Source organism: Furipterus horrens, unplaced genomic scaffold (genome assembly GCF_987537825.1).
Source record: "Furipterus horrens unplaced genomic scaffold, mFurHor1.1.pri manual_scaffold_6, whole genome shotgun sequence".
NCBI classification, from domain to species: Eukaryota; Metazoa; Chordata; class Mammalia; order Chiroptera; family Furipteridae; genus Furipterus; species Furipterus horrens.
Window position 1 is genome coordinate 190962776 of NW_028327176.1, and position 21015 is coordinate 190983790.

Sequence of the window (21015 nt, forward strand, 5' to 3'; positions counted from 1 at the left end):
AAAGGTCCACGTCCACCATCTGAAGGATGGTTTTCACTGAATCCGTGTCCTTCTGGCACCACTGTGAAGTCAGAGTCCTGAGTTGACCCACTGTCCGTCGGGCACTATCTGCATTATGATAAAGTGAGATAGTGTTAGGTAGTGAGATGGGAAATAAAAAAGATATGCTGAGATTTTGCCCCCAACTGTGCCTCTGACATTTTGACCCACAAATTTTTCAATGAAGCAACACAGTCATCTTTGCATTTAATTAAAGCTAAGGGCTTGCTTTGTAAAAGATGAGCAGGCTATATTGCCCAGATAAAGTAAGGACGTTAAATTGTCTTTGGCTCTCTGCCGAAACATAGCAGTTTTCATACATCTTTTTAATACAGGCATCTCCTGTTTTATCGTGCTAAGCTTTCCTGTGCTTTGCAGATGCTGCGCTATTTACAGATTGAAGTTTTATGACGACCCTGTGTCCAGCAAGGCTTGGTGCCATTTCCCAACAGCATTTGCTCACTCTGTGTCTCTGTCACATTTCAGCAGTCCTCACAACATTCCACGTTTGTTCATTGTTTATATTTGTTATGGTGGTCTGTGATCAGTGATCTTTTGTATTACTATTGCAGTTGTTTGGGGGCACCATGACCTGCACTCAGATGAGACAGCAAACTTAATCGATCCATGTTTTAATGTGTTCTCTTTCCAACCAGCCCTTCCCTATGTCTTCCGTTCCTCCAGCTCCTCTACACCCTGCGATACAACAGTATTGAAACCTGGCCCGTGAACGACCTTGCAGTAGCCTCTTAAGTGTTCAAGTGAAAGGAAGGGTTGTACGTCTCCCACTTAAAATTGAAAGCTAGAAATGATTAAGCTCAGTGAGGAAGCCATGTTGAAAGACAAGATAGGCTGGAAGCTGGACCTCTTAAGCCAGTTTGTGAGGTTGTGAATGCCAAGGGAAAGTTCTCGAAGGAAACTAAAAGTGTTTTACAGATGAACACACAAATGATAAGAAAGTGAAACAGCCTTATTACTGTTGATGAAAGTGTCAGTGGTCTGGGTAGGAGATCAAAGCAGCCACAACGTTCCCTTAGGCCAAGGCCTAGTCCAGAGCGAGGCCCTAACCCCCTTCAATTCCGTGAAGGCTGAGAGGGGAGGAGGCTGCAAAAGGAAAGTTGGAAGCTAGCAGAGGTTGGGTCATGAGCTTTAAGGAAAGAAGGCATCTTCACAACACAGCAATCTGGTGTGGAAGCAGCCGCAAGTTATCCAGAAGGTCCAGCCAAGATAAATTAACGAAGGCGGCTATGCTAAATGGCAGATTTCAGTGCAGGCACAACGGCCTTATATGGGAAGAGGACGCCCTCTAGGACATTCATTGCTGGAGAGGAGAAGTCAGTGTCTGGCCTCAAAGCTTCGAAGGACAGGCTGACTCTCCTGTTGGGGGCTAATGCAGCCAGTGCTCATCTACCATTCCAAAAGAATTAGACTGAATCTATCCTCCCTGTGCTCTGTGAATGGAACAGTAAAGCCTTGATGGCAACATGGTTTACTGAACATTCAACCCTTGGAGTGCTAAAGTCGCTGTGAGCAACGTTGACAAATCTTCCCCAAAGTGCCAGCGTCGCTCCCAGAGACTTTTCGATGGCTGTCAATGTAAATAACAATGGAATAATTCGTATTTTATGTTCTGTTCTCTTTTTTTTGTAACTCAGGCTATATATTGCTATAACTTTTTCTCATGTCGATCCAAATTTCGAATTACGTATGGCGCTCAGAGGGTTAAAGCCCGCCGGTGAGACTTGTTCAGCAAAAAGCTGCCTCTCGGAACAGTGCCGCTGCTCACTGACAGCACACCGGGCCACCCAAGGGCCTTGTTGGAGACGCTTGGAGCTGAGCGTGGGTTCCGTGCCTCCGAACACAACGTCCACTCAGCAGCCCATGGATTAAGGGTTAAATTTGATTCTCACATCTTATTATTAAAGATACAAAGTTCATGAGGTTACTGCTGCCATAAGGAGTGAATTCTGTGGTGGATCTGGGCAAAGTAAATTGAATACTTTTTGCAAAGAGTTCACCATCTTAGGTGTCGTCAGGAACGTGTAGGTCATGGACACTGAACTCCGATGATGGCAGGATCGACAAGAATTTGACTCCAGCGCTCCTGGGTGGCCGAAGGGTTCAGGACTTCAGCAGAGGGCGTGACTGCAGACGTGTGGAAACGGAGAACTGGAGTTGGAGGAGGGGCTGGACTGCTGCCGTCTCAGGAGAAAACTGCGAATAAGTGAAGAGCCGCAGGACGTCCCAGGGGCGTGAAGTGGGCCTCCCTGTGTCTCAGCAGAGCACTAACAGCGGAACCGGCTGTCCGGGTGTCGGGGGCTGTTCAAGGGGGCACGGGACAGGGGTGACACGACTGAGAAGCTGCAGGGAGCAGCTCTTGCCTTGATGGCCGGGCAGTGAAGGAGGTCAGCACTGTCGCTTCATCTTAGACTCTCGGAGAGCTCGGGGCAGAGGGGCGACCGAGTCGCCTGGCGGCGGGACCCGCGGCTCATGCTGGGCCCCCGTAGCTCCGACGGGTGAGGGGGGACAGCGCGGAGCCCCGGGCGCAGGGTGGCACTGAGCATGCTGTCTCAGGAGGGAGCCCCCTCCTCCGCGCAGCCCGCGGGCGCATCCGTCCGCTCTCATACCCTTGCTGGGTCCCGGGGGGGTGGGGGGGGGGGACTCGCCCTTGGAGCTGGCAGAGAGGAAGCCGCGCCCCGGCATGACCCGGCGTCTGGAGCGTGTAGCCGGTCACTGTGGAGCTCAGTAAGACAGTCGTCTTGGAGGAAAATGCTCTGAGAATGTTGGGAGGCTCGCGCTTCCAGCCTGAGGGGGTGCGCTGGGCTCAGGAGACCCCAGCTCGTCTGCACAGCGTCTTCCCTCACGTGGTCCAGGGGCCCCTCGGCTCAGTGTTGGCTCCACGCCACTCAGCCTTCAGCTTCCCACGAGCGGTCACCCTCGGGGGTCTCCCGTCCCCTCACTACGGACCTCTCCCTGGTCGTGTCCTGCCACGTGACCTTACTTCTCACCCTCTTCCCACATCGAGGCCCCTTCCGTCTCCTGGGCCGGACCAGAGCTCGGGACGAGTGTGTTCTGTGTTTTCCCCCCCAGTAGTCCGTTCACAAAGGAGCAGATGAGCTTTTGAAGGCAGGTCCTGTTCTGTCACCCTCGTGCCTAAAACCCGCCAAGTTCACGGCAGTCGGGTTCTTTGTCAGCCTTTACGGAAGCGGGCGAGGCAGATGCAGGCAGAGGTTGGGATTAAAAATGAATTCTGGTCCCTCTCCCTCCTCTTCGCTCCACTAGCGCCTCGTTCAGGCTTTGTTTCTCCGGGCGGGTTAGTCATGGAATTTTTCGAGGTTTGTAAAACCTTTTATATTCATTTCAGAGTTACAGAAATACTCGGTTTTTTAATGCATTGAGCAAGTTCGCTTTTGCAGGGCGTTAGGGGCTGTAAAGAAGTGTGAGAATTGGTTAATTTATGGACACGAGTCATGAAAAATGTCCTGAAAGAACAGGAAAAAACTAGGAAGGACGAGCTAACAGATGGCTGGATATGATTGATTCCCCGGAAGGAGCAGCGCAGATTCAGGGGAACGATGCCTAAGGTGTGGGCGTGGTTAGGAAACGGGGGTGCCCTGGCCGGGGCGGGGAGCCAGCTGTGAGGAGAGCGGGCCCCGGGGGCTCGGAGTCCCGTCTGACCTGGGGGCCGGCGAGCACAGGGCCGCCGGAGAGCTCAGCGGACAGGAATCTAACGAGGGCCGCTGGTAGATGCATCAGCGCCGTGGATGCTCAGCTGGCGAGCTGGGGCTCTTCTTACAGACGGCGGTTCAAGGGACATGTCGTTAGTTGCCACATTGTCGGTGATTTGGAAATACTCCTACATTTGTTTCAGTTCTGTTGTCAAGGTTTTCATTGTTGTAGTGGGTCATTCTTCAGTGTGTACTTCATAGATTTGAAAGGACCAGATAAACATTTTCTTCCTTTCCTGTGTGTGGTCTTTGATGACTTCCCAAGGTGCTTCCCCTTCCAGGCACGAGAGTGTTGGAGAGGACAGAACGAGCACGTGGGGGCAGGTGCTCTGGCTCGGAAGCCCCGCTTGCAGCGCGGCCTTGCAGTCCGGGCGAGCTGCCCAGCCCGTCTGTGCCTCGGGGATGACACCGTGTGTCTGTCTGTGTGAGGGCAAGGCCGGTGCTGGGGCTCTAACCCCCGGGTCTCGTAAGGGGGAGCAGTCGGGGGCCGTGGCCTTCGTGGGTGTCAGCAAGGGCTTGTTAGGTGTTTCCAGTGAGGGTGTTATTCATAGCATATTTTAATAATCTTCACATAATGTTTTCCCTGCAACATATGAGAAAAATATTCATCTTCCCTATCACCCAACAAAATTCCACTCAGGTATTTATTCAAAAGAAATGAGAACATGTTCATTAAAAAAGTCTGTACAAAAATTTTCATAGTGGCTTCATTCACAATATTCAAAACTCAGAGACTGTCCAATGTCCGTAGCAGAAGAATGGGTAAACAAAAGGTCGCTCCGCTGTTCAAACAGACTCACTACTGATACGCGCCCCAACGTGGGAGAGGCCCACGGGCATGCCGAGGGGAAGAGGCCGGACGCAGAGCGGTCTGGGCCCTGTATTCTGTTCTAGCAGCTTCAGAACAGGCGGCGGTGCCCCGAGGCGGCGGACACCCGCAGTGGCCTGGGGGTGGGGGGCGGGACGAGGAGTGGGGACGCGCCCTGAGTGGGGGGCGGCCTGCATCTGCGTGCGCCTTCCCCGACGCCAATGGGGCCCTGCGCTTCAGGCCTCAGAGTTCCCAGCACGTGGGTATGCGTGAGCACCGAGAAATGAGGCCCGGGGACCGCTTGTGCGCGTCGTGACGCAGCACCGCTCGCCCTGAGGTCTGGTTGCTGCGGGGCCGCTTCCTTCGTCACAGACAGGAAAGTCAGCGCGCCCTGCCCTCTCCGGGGGGCTTGGCTCTGAGCCTGCTGTGCAGAATTCCTCCTGAGACGGCCGACTTGAGGTCTGTGGCTTCCGGGCGGCACGTTCGACCACCTTCTGTCTTTGAGAGAAGAGGAGGCCCAGTGGGCTGGTCTGAGGCCTGGCTGTAGAAGACACTGCGTGCTGGTGACTTCAGGAACCAGACGGCTTTCTTGTCCGACGGCACGTTTGAAAAAGAGGTGGCCTGCCCCCCACAGTGTTCAGGCAGGTTTGTGCGGTCTGTCCCCCCACACAGGACAGAGGCTGAGACGGCACAGCCGTCCTGTGGGGAAGGAAGCCCGCAGCGGGCTGTGCCGGCTCTGGGGACACACAGCGCGGTGAGTGGCGAGCGTCCGGAGTGGAGCTCCTTCTGGACCGGGACCCCAGGCTCAGGTCCGAGCTCTGCCAGCGAAGGCCATGCTCTGCTGGGACGTGTTCGTGGGGCCTCTGCCCCGGGGCCCGGCGCAGTGCACATGCTGTAGTCCCCCAGTCTGTGAGCTCAGCAGCCTCTGGAGACGCCGCTAAGGCACGTCCCGCGGACCCTGCCCAGGGACAGCCGGGCTCGCTGCTCTGACTTCTGGTCCCCTCTCGGGGGTCTCTGCTGCACCTGCTCCTCAGCTCCCTGCACCTCGCGAAAGGCGCACACATGCACGCGCATCCCCGGGTGTGCACCCGCGCGTCTTCCATCGGCCTTGGCTTTGGCCTTGGCCTTTCCCCGTTCGCCGCTGCTTCCAGCACCGGCAGTAACAGGTTGTCCGGCAGAGGCAGCCGAGGAAGCCCCCGTCCAGGGCCCTCCCTGGCTCCCCACGACGGCTTCCTCTTCATTTCCTGACGTTTTTAAACGTGAGCTGCTTTGTCACTGTGGAAGGTGATTAGTATAGCTGTTGCTCTTCTTCTGACTTACATAAAGTATAATTTATGTACTTCGTCTGGTACTCTATTATGTAGAGAGATTTACGTTTGAAAGAACATGATTAGTTTTAATTTTTAGTATTATTAGTTTTCAATGACCAAGTTTAAGGAGTTTTATTGTAACGGATTTTCAATTAATTCTTCCCATCCAGTAATAGTGTTTGCTTATTTTTATATTTAACAATTAATTGCTGGTCTTTCAAAGAAATTATGTTGTCGTTGGTTTTTTGTTTTTTTTCTTCCATCTGTACAAATTCATAGGAATCAGGGAATAGTAATTTCAAAAGCCTGCAAGTATCTTCTCGGTTTCCTGCTGCCAAGTAGGTTTCTGAAAAGGTGGCAGCAGCACATTAAACATTGTCTGATGATGTTTTCCCTCGTCCTTGTCTTTAATGTCGTTGTGTCTTAACCACTACAAATTATATCCCCGTTCTGTGCCGTCGTGCCAGGTCCGCGATTCTGTATCGTTCCCAGCTGTGACAGAACAAGGAGGCCTGTCCTGCTCAGTGCGGCTCCTTCCTTAACCAGGAAGGACCAGGATTATACCCGAACAGTGTATGGTCAGTTACCTTTTTACGTATCAAGTCTGGGCATTAGATGACGCACAGACCTGTGAGCAGCACACTGTTCCTTTCCTTCCCCCACCACGGGGCGTGGACCTCAGTGGGTGGGCCTTCGTCCTGTAGCTTTCCACATTTGAGACGGGGAATGAGATGAAAGATTTCGCACACCAGTCATTTGAGAGAGAAGTTCCTACAAATAACTTGCGGGGGGTGAATAGGGTGATGGGCAACAACAAGTAAGTAGTCTCCTCTCAGGGGCTGGCGGTGGTGACAGTGACGTGCGGCGCCCTGTGAGTCAGGGCAGGAGCAGGGCCACCGAGGGGTGGCCCCTTGAGAGGGGTCCTGTGGGTTCGAAGTCTGCAGGGTTGAGGAGGATTTGGAAAGCGGCTGGTGGGGGGCGGAGCAGCACTCGAGACGGTGGGTGCAGGGTGTGCACAGAAGGGAGGGAGTAACGGGGGGACTTGCTTTGGTTTAAAACAAGACATAAGTAGGAAAATAGGAGATTAGTGAGTTTAACTTGAACGTAGTTTGGGGCCAGATCATAGGTAGCTTAAATGGTTTATACTTTTAGATAGATACGTGGTATTGAGATGAAAGTCGCATGGGGACTGACTGGGGGAGGGGGGTGGCGGGGCAGGGGACAGCAGTGGGGGGGGATGGGACGACTGTGATAGAAAAACAATAAAAAAGTTAAAAAAAATAGAAGTTGCAGCTTGAACAGTTCATCTGGCCGTTGTGTGTACGTTGGTGAATAGACATCGTGACCGGTTTCGTAGCGGTTCTGATGGCTCCCCACTGATGTCTAGGACGAGGGCGGCCTTAGTAACTGCAAAGCTGGAGGGAGCCCAAGGTGACCCGGGTGGCCGCACATTTTAGTCATCAGAGGCAGTCCTGGTTTGTGCCTGATGTCACAGCGTCCTTGTTAATAGCACTGCTGTGTGCTGTCGCCTGTTTCATGGTGGCCCTGAAGGCAGATTAGCTTTAGAATTGATAGCACTTTCTCATTTAAAGGAGAGGGGGATGTTGGCAGAATCTGTATACACATTTTAGAAATTCTTATGACTTTATTAAATTTTTCTTTTTTTAAAATTGAACAGAATATTCTTATCTATCACAATCGAATCTTACATGTTTAAAATCCCTTTTTTGTCTTTTGATGAATACATTTGTACTTTGGAATCTTCAAAATGAGGGATACTAACGAGAACGTAGTGCATTTCCTCGTACCTGACATTTTCATTCCTCCCATTGAAAAGTAACGCCTCGTAGGAGCGCTGTAATGAGTCGGTGTAGCTTACATTAAAAGATTCCAGCTAGAAGTGCCCCAAGTGGCAGTGGAGGGTGCTGTGTCTCAGCACACTGTCAGTGAGAGCGTGGGCCGCGGGGGGTCGGGTCAGAGCCCTGGTCCCCAGGACCCCCTTCCTGGCTGGGACCCGCGGGCGTGGCGGGAGGCTCGCGTGTCCCTGTGCTCACTGCTCTCGTGTTTTCCGGTCCAGGCAGAGGGGGAAGACAGCCTGAAGAAGATGCAGCTGATGGAGCTGGCGATCCTGAACGGCACCTACAGAGACGCCAACATCAAATCACGTAAGAGCGAGGCTGAGGCCAGGCCAACAGCCGGCTCAGCTGTTTGTCCACGGACCCCGCCTCTTGGCGGCCCAAACGTGACCAGTTAGACCAAACGAAGAGGTGAAGCAGTTGTCACTTGACGTGGGACCAAGGGTCTTAACGAATTGTGGATGCTCCTCTTGTGTTCACTTGATTCGGCATGCTTTTTAAGCTTCAGGTTTATAAACTTTTCCTGTTTGGATGAAATTTCAACTTCTAAATTCAAGAGTTTAATGAAATTTCCTATTCTGTTGACTTCAGATCTAGGGCTTCAGATTGAAAGCTTCGAGCTTATTTTGTCACATTCATGAAAAGGACAAAAAACATCAGAGCTTTTAGAGCTCGTTGGGAACTCACCTGAATGCAGTGGTCTTTCTGCTGAGTTCGGTCCTTCTGACTGGCCTGCTGCTTCCCCTCCCGAGTTTTTCTCTGACGATTGTACGTGCAAGTTCACAGAGGGCAGCGGGTGGGGACGGCTCTCACTCCGCTTGTCCTGTGTGTGTATCTGTGTGTGCTTCCACACGTTATTAGGGGGGTGCTTTTTTAATATTTACAGTGAAATAATGTGAAATTTATATTTTGAGAAAATCTAAAGTTAAATTACTATTTTTTTTTTTTTTTTTGAGAAATTGAATTTTGAAGTTCTAGGCAATTTTCCAAAATGTAGACAACCTGTTGGGTTTAAAAGTGGTTAGCGTCCAAATGGCTGGCTGCAGTTTACTCATGAGGATGAGCGTATCATGAACGCGATGTTCATTGTCCAGGGCGGGCAAAAGCGGGTGTGCAGTTGTGAGAGTGTGCCACAGTGTCTTGACTTTATTAAGTGTGGTATTACTGTTTATTAATTAGTGTGTGGTTTTCCATATGAACAACTACAAACCTGCTTTTGTGCCCCCTGTATTGTTTCTCTATGAGAAATTAATTCCTACATGTGCAGAGAATTTATATATAAATAGTAATTAGTTGGCTTACTTAATATAATAAAAGTTACTCTCTTTCATATGAAACTGAATATACTCCATTAGAAATATACCAAAACTCTTTCTGTGGAGTCCAGTTGCAGAATATTTTTTTAAATATCTTTTAATGCAAGTGCTTTTCTTGTACTTCTGCATGCACCTTCAGCCTCATGAGATCTTAAAAACATAGACACAGGAACTAAACATAACCTATTAATGGTCTCGGTTTTTTACAGCGGCTTTTTAGTGTTTGCGTCCTCTTAATCGCGTTGGGAAGGGGAAGCCGCTGCGTTTGGTTGGTGTGCTTTGGCGGCGGCGTGTGATCAGCGCATGTACTAATGGTTTCCTTTTATTTTTCTTCCCTCCTGCTTCTTCCTTCCTTTTCCTACTTCCCTCTCGTCCCCTGTGTTTGGCACTGCCGTCCCTGTACTTCCTTCTGAATCTCTTTGCTTACTGTAGCAGCCCTTGCCTTTTCTCTTGCAGCGACAGCCCAGGCTGCGCCGCGGATTATCACCGGGCCCGCGCCTGTCCTGCCCCCAGCTGCCCTGCGCACCCCGACGCCGGCGGGCCCCACCATAATGCCTTTGATCAGACAGATACAGACCGCGGTCATGCCAAACGGCACTCCTCACCCCACGGCGGCAATAGTTCCTCCCGGGCCCGAAGCGGGGTTAATCTACACCCCCTATGAGTACCCGTACACACTGGCCCCGGCGACGTCCATTCTGGAGTACCCCATTGAACCTAGTGGCGTGTTAGGTAAGTTGTCTTCTCGGCATGGGTCGCGCTGTACTTGTAGCTTCTGCCCCGGACTTTGAAATCCTTACCTCAGTTTCAGGGAGGCAAGACACGTTTCCATGAGGGAAGACTGAAGACTAAACTCTGTTTTATTTCAGCCCCTCCTGAGGGTTCCCCTTTTAAGCAATTGCGTCTAAGCTCTGTTCAGATTTGCTTTGGTAGCTCAGATTCACTTTGGATGGGTACAGCTGGACCTTGCAAACAGGAAATACTGGTCACCTTTGACATGACTGAGGTCCTTCTGAGTTTCAGGTCCCGCACCCTGGCCTCTGCCCTCCTTCAGTTTTGCCACAGAGTAAGATCCTGTTCCTCTCAGAGATTTATTTAATTGTCAGCTAGATTTTAATTTTCTGCGTGAAAATATTTTGAGATTTTTTAAACTGCTGTAATTGCGGTGCTTTCTAATATTTGTGATCACTTAAAATATGAAAGGGCCCTTGTCAGTCGCTGCATTCTTCCAGTTTTTTCAGTTTTTCTTTTCGAAGTCCTGGTTAATAGAAACATAAGAGAAGCTCCTTATTTCATGGCCCTGATGAGTCAGACCAAGTCACTGAGGTAGTCACTCCGGAGGCAAAACGTCAGGCCCTACTGTAAATGCTCGTTTTTGCAGGGACGAAAGCTGGTGCGCTTGAAAAAGACATTACCGCTGCCTTTTTTTTATAGAGTGGATTGAAATGCCAGTCATGCCTGATATTTCAGCCCATTGACTTGCTGGAGGAAGGATAGCGCGCAGCAGCCGCCGCTGTAGCGGGAGCAGGCGGTGCGGGCGGCCGGGCCGCGGCCTGTCTTGCCGGAGAGCTGAGCCCGTGCCCCCGCCGGGCCGGCTGGGGGCCCGCCCGCTGCTCGCTGTCGGGACTCGGACCTTTCAGGGCCTGCTTCCTTCCAGCATTAACACTGGTCTCAAAATTTGAAAGCCTTTAATGAACCCGGACAACAAGTTAAACTTGAAAATTCATTGTCAATTAAAGCAAACCACAATGCTCTGTATGTTATCTGTGTGTGCGCATGCACTCAGGTGCCTCTTGTTTCATGAGTAAAGACATTTTATTGTACGTGTTTCTGGTTATCTCTAAATCGTTGTATAAAGTATTCCAGGTCAGAATAACACCCTAGAACTGTTGATGAGATTCTTGTTTCTGTTGCACATTTCTTGAAGCGTTTTTAAAATAACATGTAACATATAACCTGTTTCCGTTTCTCTTCTGTTAACGCTCTGTCCTGCGGCCCCTGCCTGCTCCTCCCCGCAGAGCTCCTCCCTGCTGCACGCACAGCGTCTGCTGGAGCAGTGGGGCTGCGGCTCCCCCAGGGCGGGCGCGTCCAGGCGGCTCCGAGCCCCCGAGGCACCGAGCCAGAGCTCCCGGTCTGGCCTCGTGGCGTTGGACTGGTCTGAGACTCGTTTATCTGCAGTGTAGACGGGGTGACAGACCACTTTACTGCTTAGAGACGGCAAGGGGAGCTGCAGGGTTTGTGTCCCGACGCAAAGCCATGTGTTCTTGGCTGTGGTGGGAAGTTTTTATTTATAGTAATTATTAGGCTGACAGTTAAAAGCAAAATATACAGATATCTAATTGGCATTCATGAGATGAATAATAATGAGTACTAAGTGACAAAGATCCATTATGGATCAATTTTATTTCTTGCTTTGCCACCTAAGCAGTAAAAGGTGCTCTTGATTGACCACTTGGAGAATTGAGAAAATTATTTCAAATTGATAAGTTAATAGTTTGCACACAGATAACATGCATGCTATATATCAGGTCTCACATCGTATTATTTTAAAATAAGCAGTGCCCTTCAAAACAGATGCAGACATGTGTGTTGGTGGTAGTGAGGAGATTGGTAATAGCATCAAATCTTCATCAGTGACTAATTTTTAATTCCCTTCCTTTTATCTTTAGGTATGGCTTTCCCAACGAAAGGCTAAGAATTCAAGAACGGTCTTAACTGAACCCTCATCAGATCTGAATTTAACAAACGCTTAGTCTCAGCAGCCTCCGGGGGCGGGAGGGAAGCTTAGCCTAGCAGTCAGCGACTTACTTGCACTTTTTGCACAAAAGTAAAAGGGTGTTATTAATTTGGTTTAGCGTATACTCTTACCAGTAACTGTAATTTATAAAGGAGTGTCCAGTAGTATCCTGACTGCTAAGTGTACTATACTGTTTGCTTTACTAATCACCTAATTCATTGCGGTTCATACTGATTGACTCAGAGTTTAAAACCACGATCTGTAGGCTTTAAGAATTGCTCATAAACCTTTTGAAGTGATAAACTCTGGAAGTGGTCTTAAGGTTAGCAAGTAATTGTCAGTATTAAACACGGCATGATTTCACGTGGTCCTGCTGCAAGAAAGGCACGTCAGTGAATACGTGACTAGTAAAGCGTCTATTTTGATCTAACGAGTTCATGAAATACTGTACCTTGGGACTGTAAATTAATGGGTAAACTAGGTTAAGGCCAAGATGTTTGAAATGAATGCAATATCGATAGACGCATATATACGCAACTTACTACCGTTAATTTTAAAACTACTGTGCCTTAACATGTTTCTTAAAACGAAACTTTTGTAGTCAATGAACATTTAAAGTCCATTTTGATAAACCTGCTGTTAATGTTTGTGTTTTCTCCCCCTTGTGAATGTTTTCTAACTTTGTCTTGGTGATTGCAATTTAACTAGGTGCGGTGGCTACTAAGGTTCGAAGGCACGATATGCGCGTCCATCCTTACCAAAGGATTGTGACCGCAGACCGAGGTTAGTTTAGTTCTGCGGTTCTTGTTTCTGAGCAATGCCTTGGGTGTCTGTACACTTTGCAACACCACACCTGCCTGAGACGTACATAACTGTATACCTGCACAGCATTACTTTCCCTCCCTCAATTAATTTATAATAATTGACAGACTTAAGGGTTGGGTTTTGGGGGTGGCTTCTTGGTTTTTGTTTTTCTCCCTTCATATTTTAACTTATTAAATCCTATTAGTATGCACTATGATTTATTCCTACTAAAACATAAATTAGTCCATTTGGGGAGCTATTAAATTTTGTTGTCGCCTTATTTTTCAGTAATAATTTTTGCTAAAAGTTATCTTTTAATTGTTCTGAAATTTTGGGTTGGTTTTGCAAAATGAACTGAGCAGATGGTGCTTTAATGAGAGAAGTAACGGAGTATATGCCTCCTGTGTTCTTTTGGAGAAAACTGAAGATTTAGTTTCCCATTTTCTCTTTTAATAAGATATTTGAGCCACTGTACACACATGAGGTTATGCATGTCAAGTACTTAGCTGAAATCAGCGAAGTAAGGACTGTGAAGAGGACTTTGATGCAGTTGGATCTTTCTATAAGTCAGAAAATCAATTCCCTTTTATTCTTACATTTTTCTTCCAAAATGGATCCTTTGATTTTTATCATTTGCTGCTAAAGTATATTATCTAAAGGTAAACTATTTTTTGAAGTTCTGTGGTGACATGAATCCAGCTGTTTGAATATCTTTTTTGACTAACCTGTGACTGGAAATAAGTCTTCATTTTTCTCCTTTTCAACATTTGTGATCTGTGTCCTGTATATTCCCTTGGACCCTTTTATAAATTATTTATGTTTATTGAGGAGTGATATTTTCGGTTTATTGACATTGAATTCTCTTTCTAAGTTTGAAATGACCAGATAGGAATTCAAAACCAGGTAGAAGATAATTTTTTATAAGCTTTCTTCTTTCTTTTTTCTATTTTTTTTTTTTTTTTTTTTTATGGCACATTTATTACCTACTGATTTACTTGACCCTTGACCTAACATCTAATGCCCGTTTGGAAAAGGGACGGAACGAAACCTCAGTACTGCATCTCCTAGGAACTGGTGAAAGGCCTGTGTAGGCTCTGCGTGGTTCTCTTGGATGCTGGTGATAACTACTGGACATGACTATTGCCCACATCAGAATAAAGCACCTTTCCAAAGATATTGGCGATATTTATTTATCATAATTATCATTAAACAGCCTTGAAGGTTTTGAACTAATACAGTACTAGTAGTGATTTAATGAACAAAATAGAAAGGCCCCCTAGCTCACTGACCATCTGTGAGGATGACACTCTTTGTCAGTGTGTCACGTACACACGTGCACAGCACACGTCTCCTGGGAAAGGAGGGCTTTTTTTAAAGGGGGAAAGGTGGTGTGGATTTAAAGAATCCAGATAATTCCACGAATAATTTGAAGCTTTCTTTCCATAGTTATTGTCTAAAATAGGAGTTTTTGGAAGTAATTTTTCTTCAGTTATTAACCCTTCCCTGTGCTCCCCTTTTAGGGTTTTCATAATTTTGTTGTAACGCAATAGTTATTGGCCCACCCCATACTCCAGGGCCTTGAGATATTGGAAAGTATTAGGAAGACTTTATTGTATTTCAAAATAAGAACACATTCCATGCATGGCTCCTCTGTAGTAATATGTGTTCTGTGTTTTGATTAGTCCTGTCACTGTTTTTGTTCAAAATGCAATGTCAGCAAACCGAAATGCTACTTTTTTTCCCTACGTAACAGAATACTTTGTATACTGCTGCACCGTCACTGTGTGCTCTCTTTGGGTCTAAGGGAGATGTCTCAAGTCCTTCACTTAAATTATTTTATGATACTACTGTTTTCTCTATTTTGAGGTTTTTTATTACTTTTTTAATCTTTTGAGGGGAAGATTAATACAAGCATTCATTTAATGCAAGGAAGCTTAGCCCTTGGACCTGTAACCATGCAATTCTCTGTGAGCAGTTAGAGTATGGCATGGTTGACAAGTGTCTAGTTCTTTACTACAAACAAATCCACCTCTAATATTTCAAAAACATTTTGAAGCCTATAAAAGACCAACTGACTTTTTCGTTGAAGTGAACCCTAAGTTATTTTGCACGGCTGACACACCTGTGTGTACTGTAGGAGGCCAGGACTCGGCAGAGGAAGTCTTCTAGGTGTACTGGTATGTACAGGAGTGGTAGTGTGCTTTTTCTGAGGACTCCATGTTCAAAACACCGTGAGAATGCTTCTGAGTAATGATGTCACAGAAGTCAGTATTTATACAATTTGTATAAGAAACTTAATACAATTTTAATCAAAAATTAGAGTTAAAATCAAAAATGCTTTAAGAGTCTGTATTTCTGGAGTACCTATGAAATGATATGACTACATCATGTGAAATATTTATTCTTTGAATATGGAATAGCCGTTTTCCTCTTAAATAAATTCCACTATTTTTAAGAAATTCAGGGACGATTTGGTCACACTAAAGACACAGTATTTTTGTAGTATTTTTAAACTAATCTAAAGGATAGACTGTACAAAGCATTTTTGCTACATGAGGGTAAACCAGTCGAGCACATAGACCATTGAACTCTGTGACCAGACCTCCTGGGCGTTGCCTGACGACGGGGCACAGAGTCTGCCTTTGCACTGACGCGTTTCAGTTCACATCTCCTCTGCCGGAGTCACAGTGGCCACAGCACAGAAAGTTCTAGCAAACCTCAGAGTAGGGCAGAGACAATTAAGCTGTTGAATGAGTCTTAAAAATCATACTACTGTTAAGTGGACCAAGTTTGGTGAAGCAGAGCGTGACAGAGGTCGTTGGTTACGGAGGGGGTAGCGCGAGGACATTGGGGACGATGACTTTTCCACTTGAGAACTACTTTATGTTTTACTGTAATTTTTTAAGTTTTTTTTTTGTTCTGTTTGTTATTTTGCAAAAGAAAATAGTATTTACAGTTGGCTTCTTTTAAAGTATATAAAGCAGGAATGTATATGAAATGTCAGATTTTATTGTATTTGCAGAGAATTAGCTTTGAAATTGAATAAAGAAAGCTGTTTGTAGTTTTAAAATGCCTTATTGGTATCAATTAGAAATTTCTTCTATTTTTTGATGTACTTAGAGCTTTTGAGTATAGAATTTTAAATGGCAGGATTTTACAGTGTTTACATGCAAGTGCATTTTATAAGTGTTCTATATGTGTAAAATAGTATTTCCAACTGGAAAGTGCTGGCCAGCGCCCAAGGCCTGGCCGTTTTCTGGTTCCCATGACGTCGCCTGCACTGCTAAGACTGCAGGTTAGCGTCGCTCTGTCTCATGAGGCCAAGAAATCCCACGTTGTTTGTAAATAGAACAATTGAAAAGCAATAAACATTTATTGAACAAAAGAAACCTTGTTTGGCCCAGAGTTTATCTTGAACCAAATTGTTCATAGAAATTTAAATTTCTTTAGATTCATTTCTGTTAATCATCAGTTATTAATAATCACACCCATCATTAATAGCTGCTTTAATGCTTGCATCCGAGAGAATACTAATGCTTAGCAGCAGTCAGGCCCTGGTAACTGCCCTGACTGCTGCAGAGTTCTGTACTCCGGACCTGGGCACCGTTGTTTCGGTTTCCTCCATTGAGCTACTAACTGTTAGATGTTAGTTATATTTCATTTCTATTTTTTTCCTGTTAACCAGTTTATTTTTTATTCTTTTATTTTTTTTTTTTTTGTGGGAGAGGGCTCTCCTTCATTTGTTCAAATCATGATATGAAATTGTCATGATTTTTATTGTATTTTGTAGATGGTGTCAATCAGTTTGTCAGAATTACACATGCTTTTTTTTTTTTTATTAGTTGTGATTAGTTTTTCATGTTGTCATTAAGCCGTCACTAGCTGAAACTAATCTCTTCTCTATCTTTTCTTTTCTTTTTTTTTTTTTTTTTTTTTGTTTTGTTTTTTGTTTCTAACCACCCAGCCGCCACCGGCAACTAACCTATGACCTTCTGACCTCTGAACTCTTCACCCAATGATGACCTGACCATGCCTGCCTGCTGATCAGTTAACTGGTAATCGCCTTTGCTTGCCTGTCGTCAGTGCAGCGAGCTGAGGCACTTGTCCGTCCGTCTTACCATCTAACCAAACAAAAGACAAAGAAATCGTTGTCCTCCAACTCAGCTTTTGTTTTGTGTTGTGTTGTTTTTCCCGTTTGGGTGGAAGTGGTTCTAGAACCTGCACTGAATAGTAGCAAAGCAATAAGGCCCCGCCCGCGCCACAGCACTGCTCATCTTCTAGCGCCCCGCCCCAAGCGAACGGTAAGACGGCCTCACTGCAGGGGGGGGGAGACAGGTGGCCCCCGACTACTCAGTGACAGGCGGTTACTGTGAGGGCTTCCCCGGAGCCCGCCTTCTCGTGGCGAGCCCCACTCTGAATGCACTGTGTGACGATGCATCATGCATGAACCTTCGGTCAGGGATGTCATTGGTGGGGGGTTTCACAAAGTAGTCAAAATTGGACGTGCAGTTCAGTCACTACGGCGCCCTCAGAGGGCGGCAGCGGCAGCCTTTTCTGTGCCGCCTGCCAAAATTTCAAGGGTCAGAAGTGTGCCATGCGAGAAAGGGAACGCAAAGAGCAGAACTGCAACATTATTTTTACAAAGAGAGCTCTCCGAGTTAAAGTTACTAACCCTTTATTTTACAGCTCCTTAACGTACACGAGAACAAGGTACATGCATTATGTGTCACATTACTGGGCAAACTGTTCCAATAGTTTTGTCAAACCTCCCTGTATAGAAAAATCATTAAGGATGTAAAAGCCATGCTTGCCTCTTTGCTGTACACATGTAATGAAATTGTAGATAACGTGTAGTGCATTGAAACAATGAACAAAAAGTAGATACTTTTACTATACAAGGGTGCTGGTGCAGAAAAAATATATATATTTTTGGAAATGTAGCATTTTATACTTTCAAGTGTTATAAAAAAAAAAGAAAAAGAACAAAGAAACCCTTTATTTCATTAAATGATTTTTTCTGGTGGGTGTCAAGAAACAAAAGACCAAAAGAGCCTTTTTGTCTTTCTTTTTTATTTTTTAAGTATTGGAATAAGTCTAAAGAAAAGGAAGTGCCTTATTTTCTTCATGGTCATTTAGTCAAGTGTCTTGTAAGATCAGCTCCTCCCTCAGAATACAAGTTAATGCATGTCACTCAGTCGCCCAGTATGTGAAAGAAGAGGGAGATAAATGAGTTGATGGTTTGAATTATATAATTTTTGCCATCTTACCTTGATACAAATTTGCCAAATCTGATACTGTGAAAAAATTTGATAATTTTTTCTAATGCCTGACGTGTTTTAAAACATCATTCTTTTAAAATCATAATTGATTGCTTTTGATTATTGCAATATTTAATGTTACCCCAAAGGATTCTGAGAAAAATTATGTGTGATTTGAACATCAGTTTACAGACAAAATTAGAGCTTTATTTTATTCAGAGACAAGGGTGTATGTTGAATTCTATCTTATTATTCGAAGATTAATATTATACTCAGCAAATGTTTTCACAGAAATGAATCTCCTTGATTTTCATTCTGAAAAACAGTGTCTTTAAATGACCCAAACATAATCAGACCTCTTTCTGCCATACCAGATCACTCGGGTAGTCCGTCCGCCTTGCCAGGTTTGATAACCTGAGGTGCCCTCTGCCCCCATGCACACACCTGTTGTTTTTTACTTTAAAAGAATGTGAAAAACTAGCACCGTTGTGCATGTGAGTGCTCAGCCGCGTGTGCGTGGAGGCTTCCCGCTTCTGCTGCAGCCCAGCGACTCGTGGCTGACCCGACTTGTGCACGGAGCCTGCGTCTATCGAAACACTTGGTGACCATCAGCTGCTCAGTACCAGATGTGGCAAATGTCAAGGGCAGTGGGTCCCCAGCTCATCAGCTCGTCCCCTCTTGCATACACACCTGCACGGTCAAAGGTCAGCAGTAAGCTCCGAAAGCAACTTCGCGGTGACCTCCTCTGTCATCTGGTCTCCCTCGGAAACCGTCTCAGTTCATTTACTATGCAATAGCCATCCGTTGTCCGTAGCAGCCAGCGTGGGTGTCCTGTGCCACTGCTCTTCTCTCTGTCACACACACCGTTGTGTGGTTCATTTACAGTATATGCTGTGCCATTTTGAATTTTATTTTGTTTGGTTGATTGAATAAATTTGCGACACTCAAACACTTGAGGTGATAATAGTTTAAAAACAATACCAGTATTTGATCCAGTTTCATCTCAACTGTGTTATACCTGGACATTTTAGATGTTTATCAAAGGTCTTTTATGGGGAAGAAAGTAAATATATGAAATAGATGTGTGACATTTATGAGTAATGTTGGCTCTGAACAAACTTTTGAAAACTTAGTTGAAACAATTTTGGATCAACTGAAAATAAGCATGACTTTTGAAATCTCTGAATGCCTTGGTTCTCAGTATTATCATTCTTTATTGAATTTATTTCTTATTAAAATATGTAGTTTTTAAGACTTTTTTTGACAGTATTATGTAATTTTTTAGCGTGGGTAGATGGGAGTGTCGCTTGTATGTTACCGTACAGCTGACATGTATTTTTGTCTATTCTTTATTATCTTAGTAGTTTCATGCTATGTATGTACCATAACCAACCTATTGCCTATGAGAAGAAACATGTAAGATAATGTATTTACAGCCATTGTTACAAGTTTATAATGTATTTTTCTATCTTGTTTTATATGTATGTTATATAACATTCAAAAAGAATTTTTTTCTTGATTGAGAAAAGGATACAAAATGCAAAATCCACAATTTTGATAACTGAAAATTGCCAATTGTTTTGCAGTACTTTATTATATTGGGTGTCTTGTCTTCCTCGGGCTTTTTAGTTAGCTAACGAATGACTACATGAGATGCTTCCGGGTTTTAGTTGGGGTTTTACGTAGCTTGCATTTTAATTCTTTGGTTCTTTGCTGTTTCTATTAACCCATGGCATTATTTTAATAAATGTTATAATACCAACCTACTAACTCTGGACTGTGTCTGTTTATTAACCTTTACGTGTTTAATTCAAATGAACAAACAGAGACAAAAGAATGTAAAGTCTTGAGTTACCGGACTAACCCTGAGGAACGTGACCACAGATAACACAGCGTGACTTGTTTCCGTGTCGTTTGTCAGCTGACAGTGATGCACATGCTGTCACAGTGGCTTTGTTCATTCTGGGACTCGGAGGGGGCGGGGGAGCCAGTAGAGGCGGGAACAAAGTAGCTTCGGTGTGAGGGGCCCCTCCTGGCCTTACCACTTGCCTTGCAGCCTCAGCATTACTAATGCCACACTCTCCTGTGTTTCCTCCTTCCAAATAATCCCTGTCTGCTCACGGCATTCAGAGTAAAGAAACCCATTGCGGTGACGTGCCCCGGGAAACCAGTTTGATTCTTTGTTGAGCCCTTGCTTCTGATTTCTGTAAGTTGGGTAGTGCTACCGCTTCCATTGTAACGCCGAGGGTCTGCTGGTGTTCGGTCACCGTGACGGGACATGTTTCCGTCACCAGCTGCTGACCTGTTCTGTAGCCTGTGGCTCCTGCTGGCAGCGCTCGGCACAGGTCAGGGCGGGGCGGCCCTGATGCGCAGGACCGGGCAGGGCACGCTGTCCGTCTGGGGGCCACCGCGGCGGCCCTCAGGCCGGTTCTCGGGCGTCCTTTCTCCGGCCCCCGCTTCTAACCTACATCCAGAGTGCGGCCCTAGTACAAGACATATAAGCAATTCAGAAAAGGATATGTCATTGATTTTTGCATGCAGGTCCATTGAAAATGTATTAAATACTGTCCTGCTTTCCTTGGCTGCGGCCGAGGTACAGTGACCTCTGCTGAGGAATTCTTTAGTTTAGCCCTCGGAGTGCATTTTTCCTTCACAGGTACTGTCAGCTTCCTTTTCTGTGAATCAGATCTGGATAATAAAAAACCTTAGGGTGAATTTTTGCATTCATAAATAATGGCTTATTTTTATAAATTACATTTTATTTATTTTAAAGTCCTAAATTTGGGGGCTTAAGGGTCACATGTTACAGAAGACATAACTATACCAATATGGTTTTAACTGATCAGACTGTCAAAATATTCTCGTTTTATGTTTATTTATTGCCATAATATATAACCCATAGGATAGTGATGACAGCTGATTTCCTCACGATGGGGACGGTCGTTTGGACTGAAGCCGCTGAGTGGGGTTCTCGGCGGGGTGCACGTCACTGCTAGGCAGCCGGGGCTTCAGTGTGCCCCTGTCTGTAGAAGTCCTCGTGGCTGTGCTGTTCAGCTCTTCTCTGTGGGACCCTGAGCGTGGCTGTCGCGCTGCTGACATGCAGGCCGTCAGGGCCCCGCGCCACGGGAGCTCGCGGGCCTCTGTGCCGTTGACTGCCCG

The 21015-nt window shown here is 45.9% G+C and overlaps 1 protein-coding gene across 8 annotated transcripts in view; it reads left to right on the top strand.

Annotated features, from left to right (window-relative positions):
• QKI (QKI, KH domain containing RNA binding) overlaps nucleotides 1–16761 on the top strand; it is a 125738-nt gene extending 108977 nt beyond the window's left edge. The window contains exons 5-8 of one of the 8 annotated variants that reach the window (XM_090280064.1): nucleotides 7963–8050; nucleotides 9490–9789; nucleotides 12503–12577; nucleotides 13633–15987. In XM_090280064.1, coding sequence (XP_090136190.1) covers nucleotides 7963–8050; nucleotides 9490–9789; nucleotides 12503–12577; nucleotides 13633–13676 — 507 coding nt within the window. In that variant the 3' untranslated portion in view covers nucleotides 13677–15987. Of the gene's footprint in view, nucleotides 1–7962; nucleotides 8051–9489; nucleotides 9790–10491; nucleotides 10881–11219; nucleotides 11224–11726; nucleotides 12578–13632; nucleotides 15988–16562 lie in introns of those variants that run through there. The other 7 variants (XM_090280060.1, XM_090280061.1, XM_090280067.1 and 4 more) reach the window with 7 other exon arrangements.
• Nucleotides 16762–21015: the final 4254 nt, after the last annotated feature.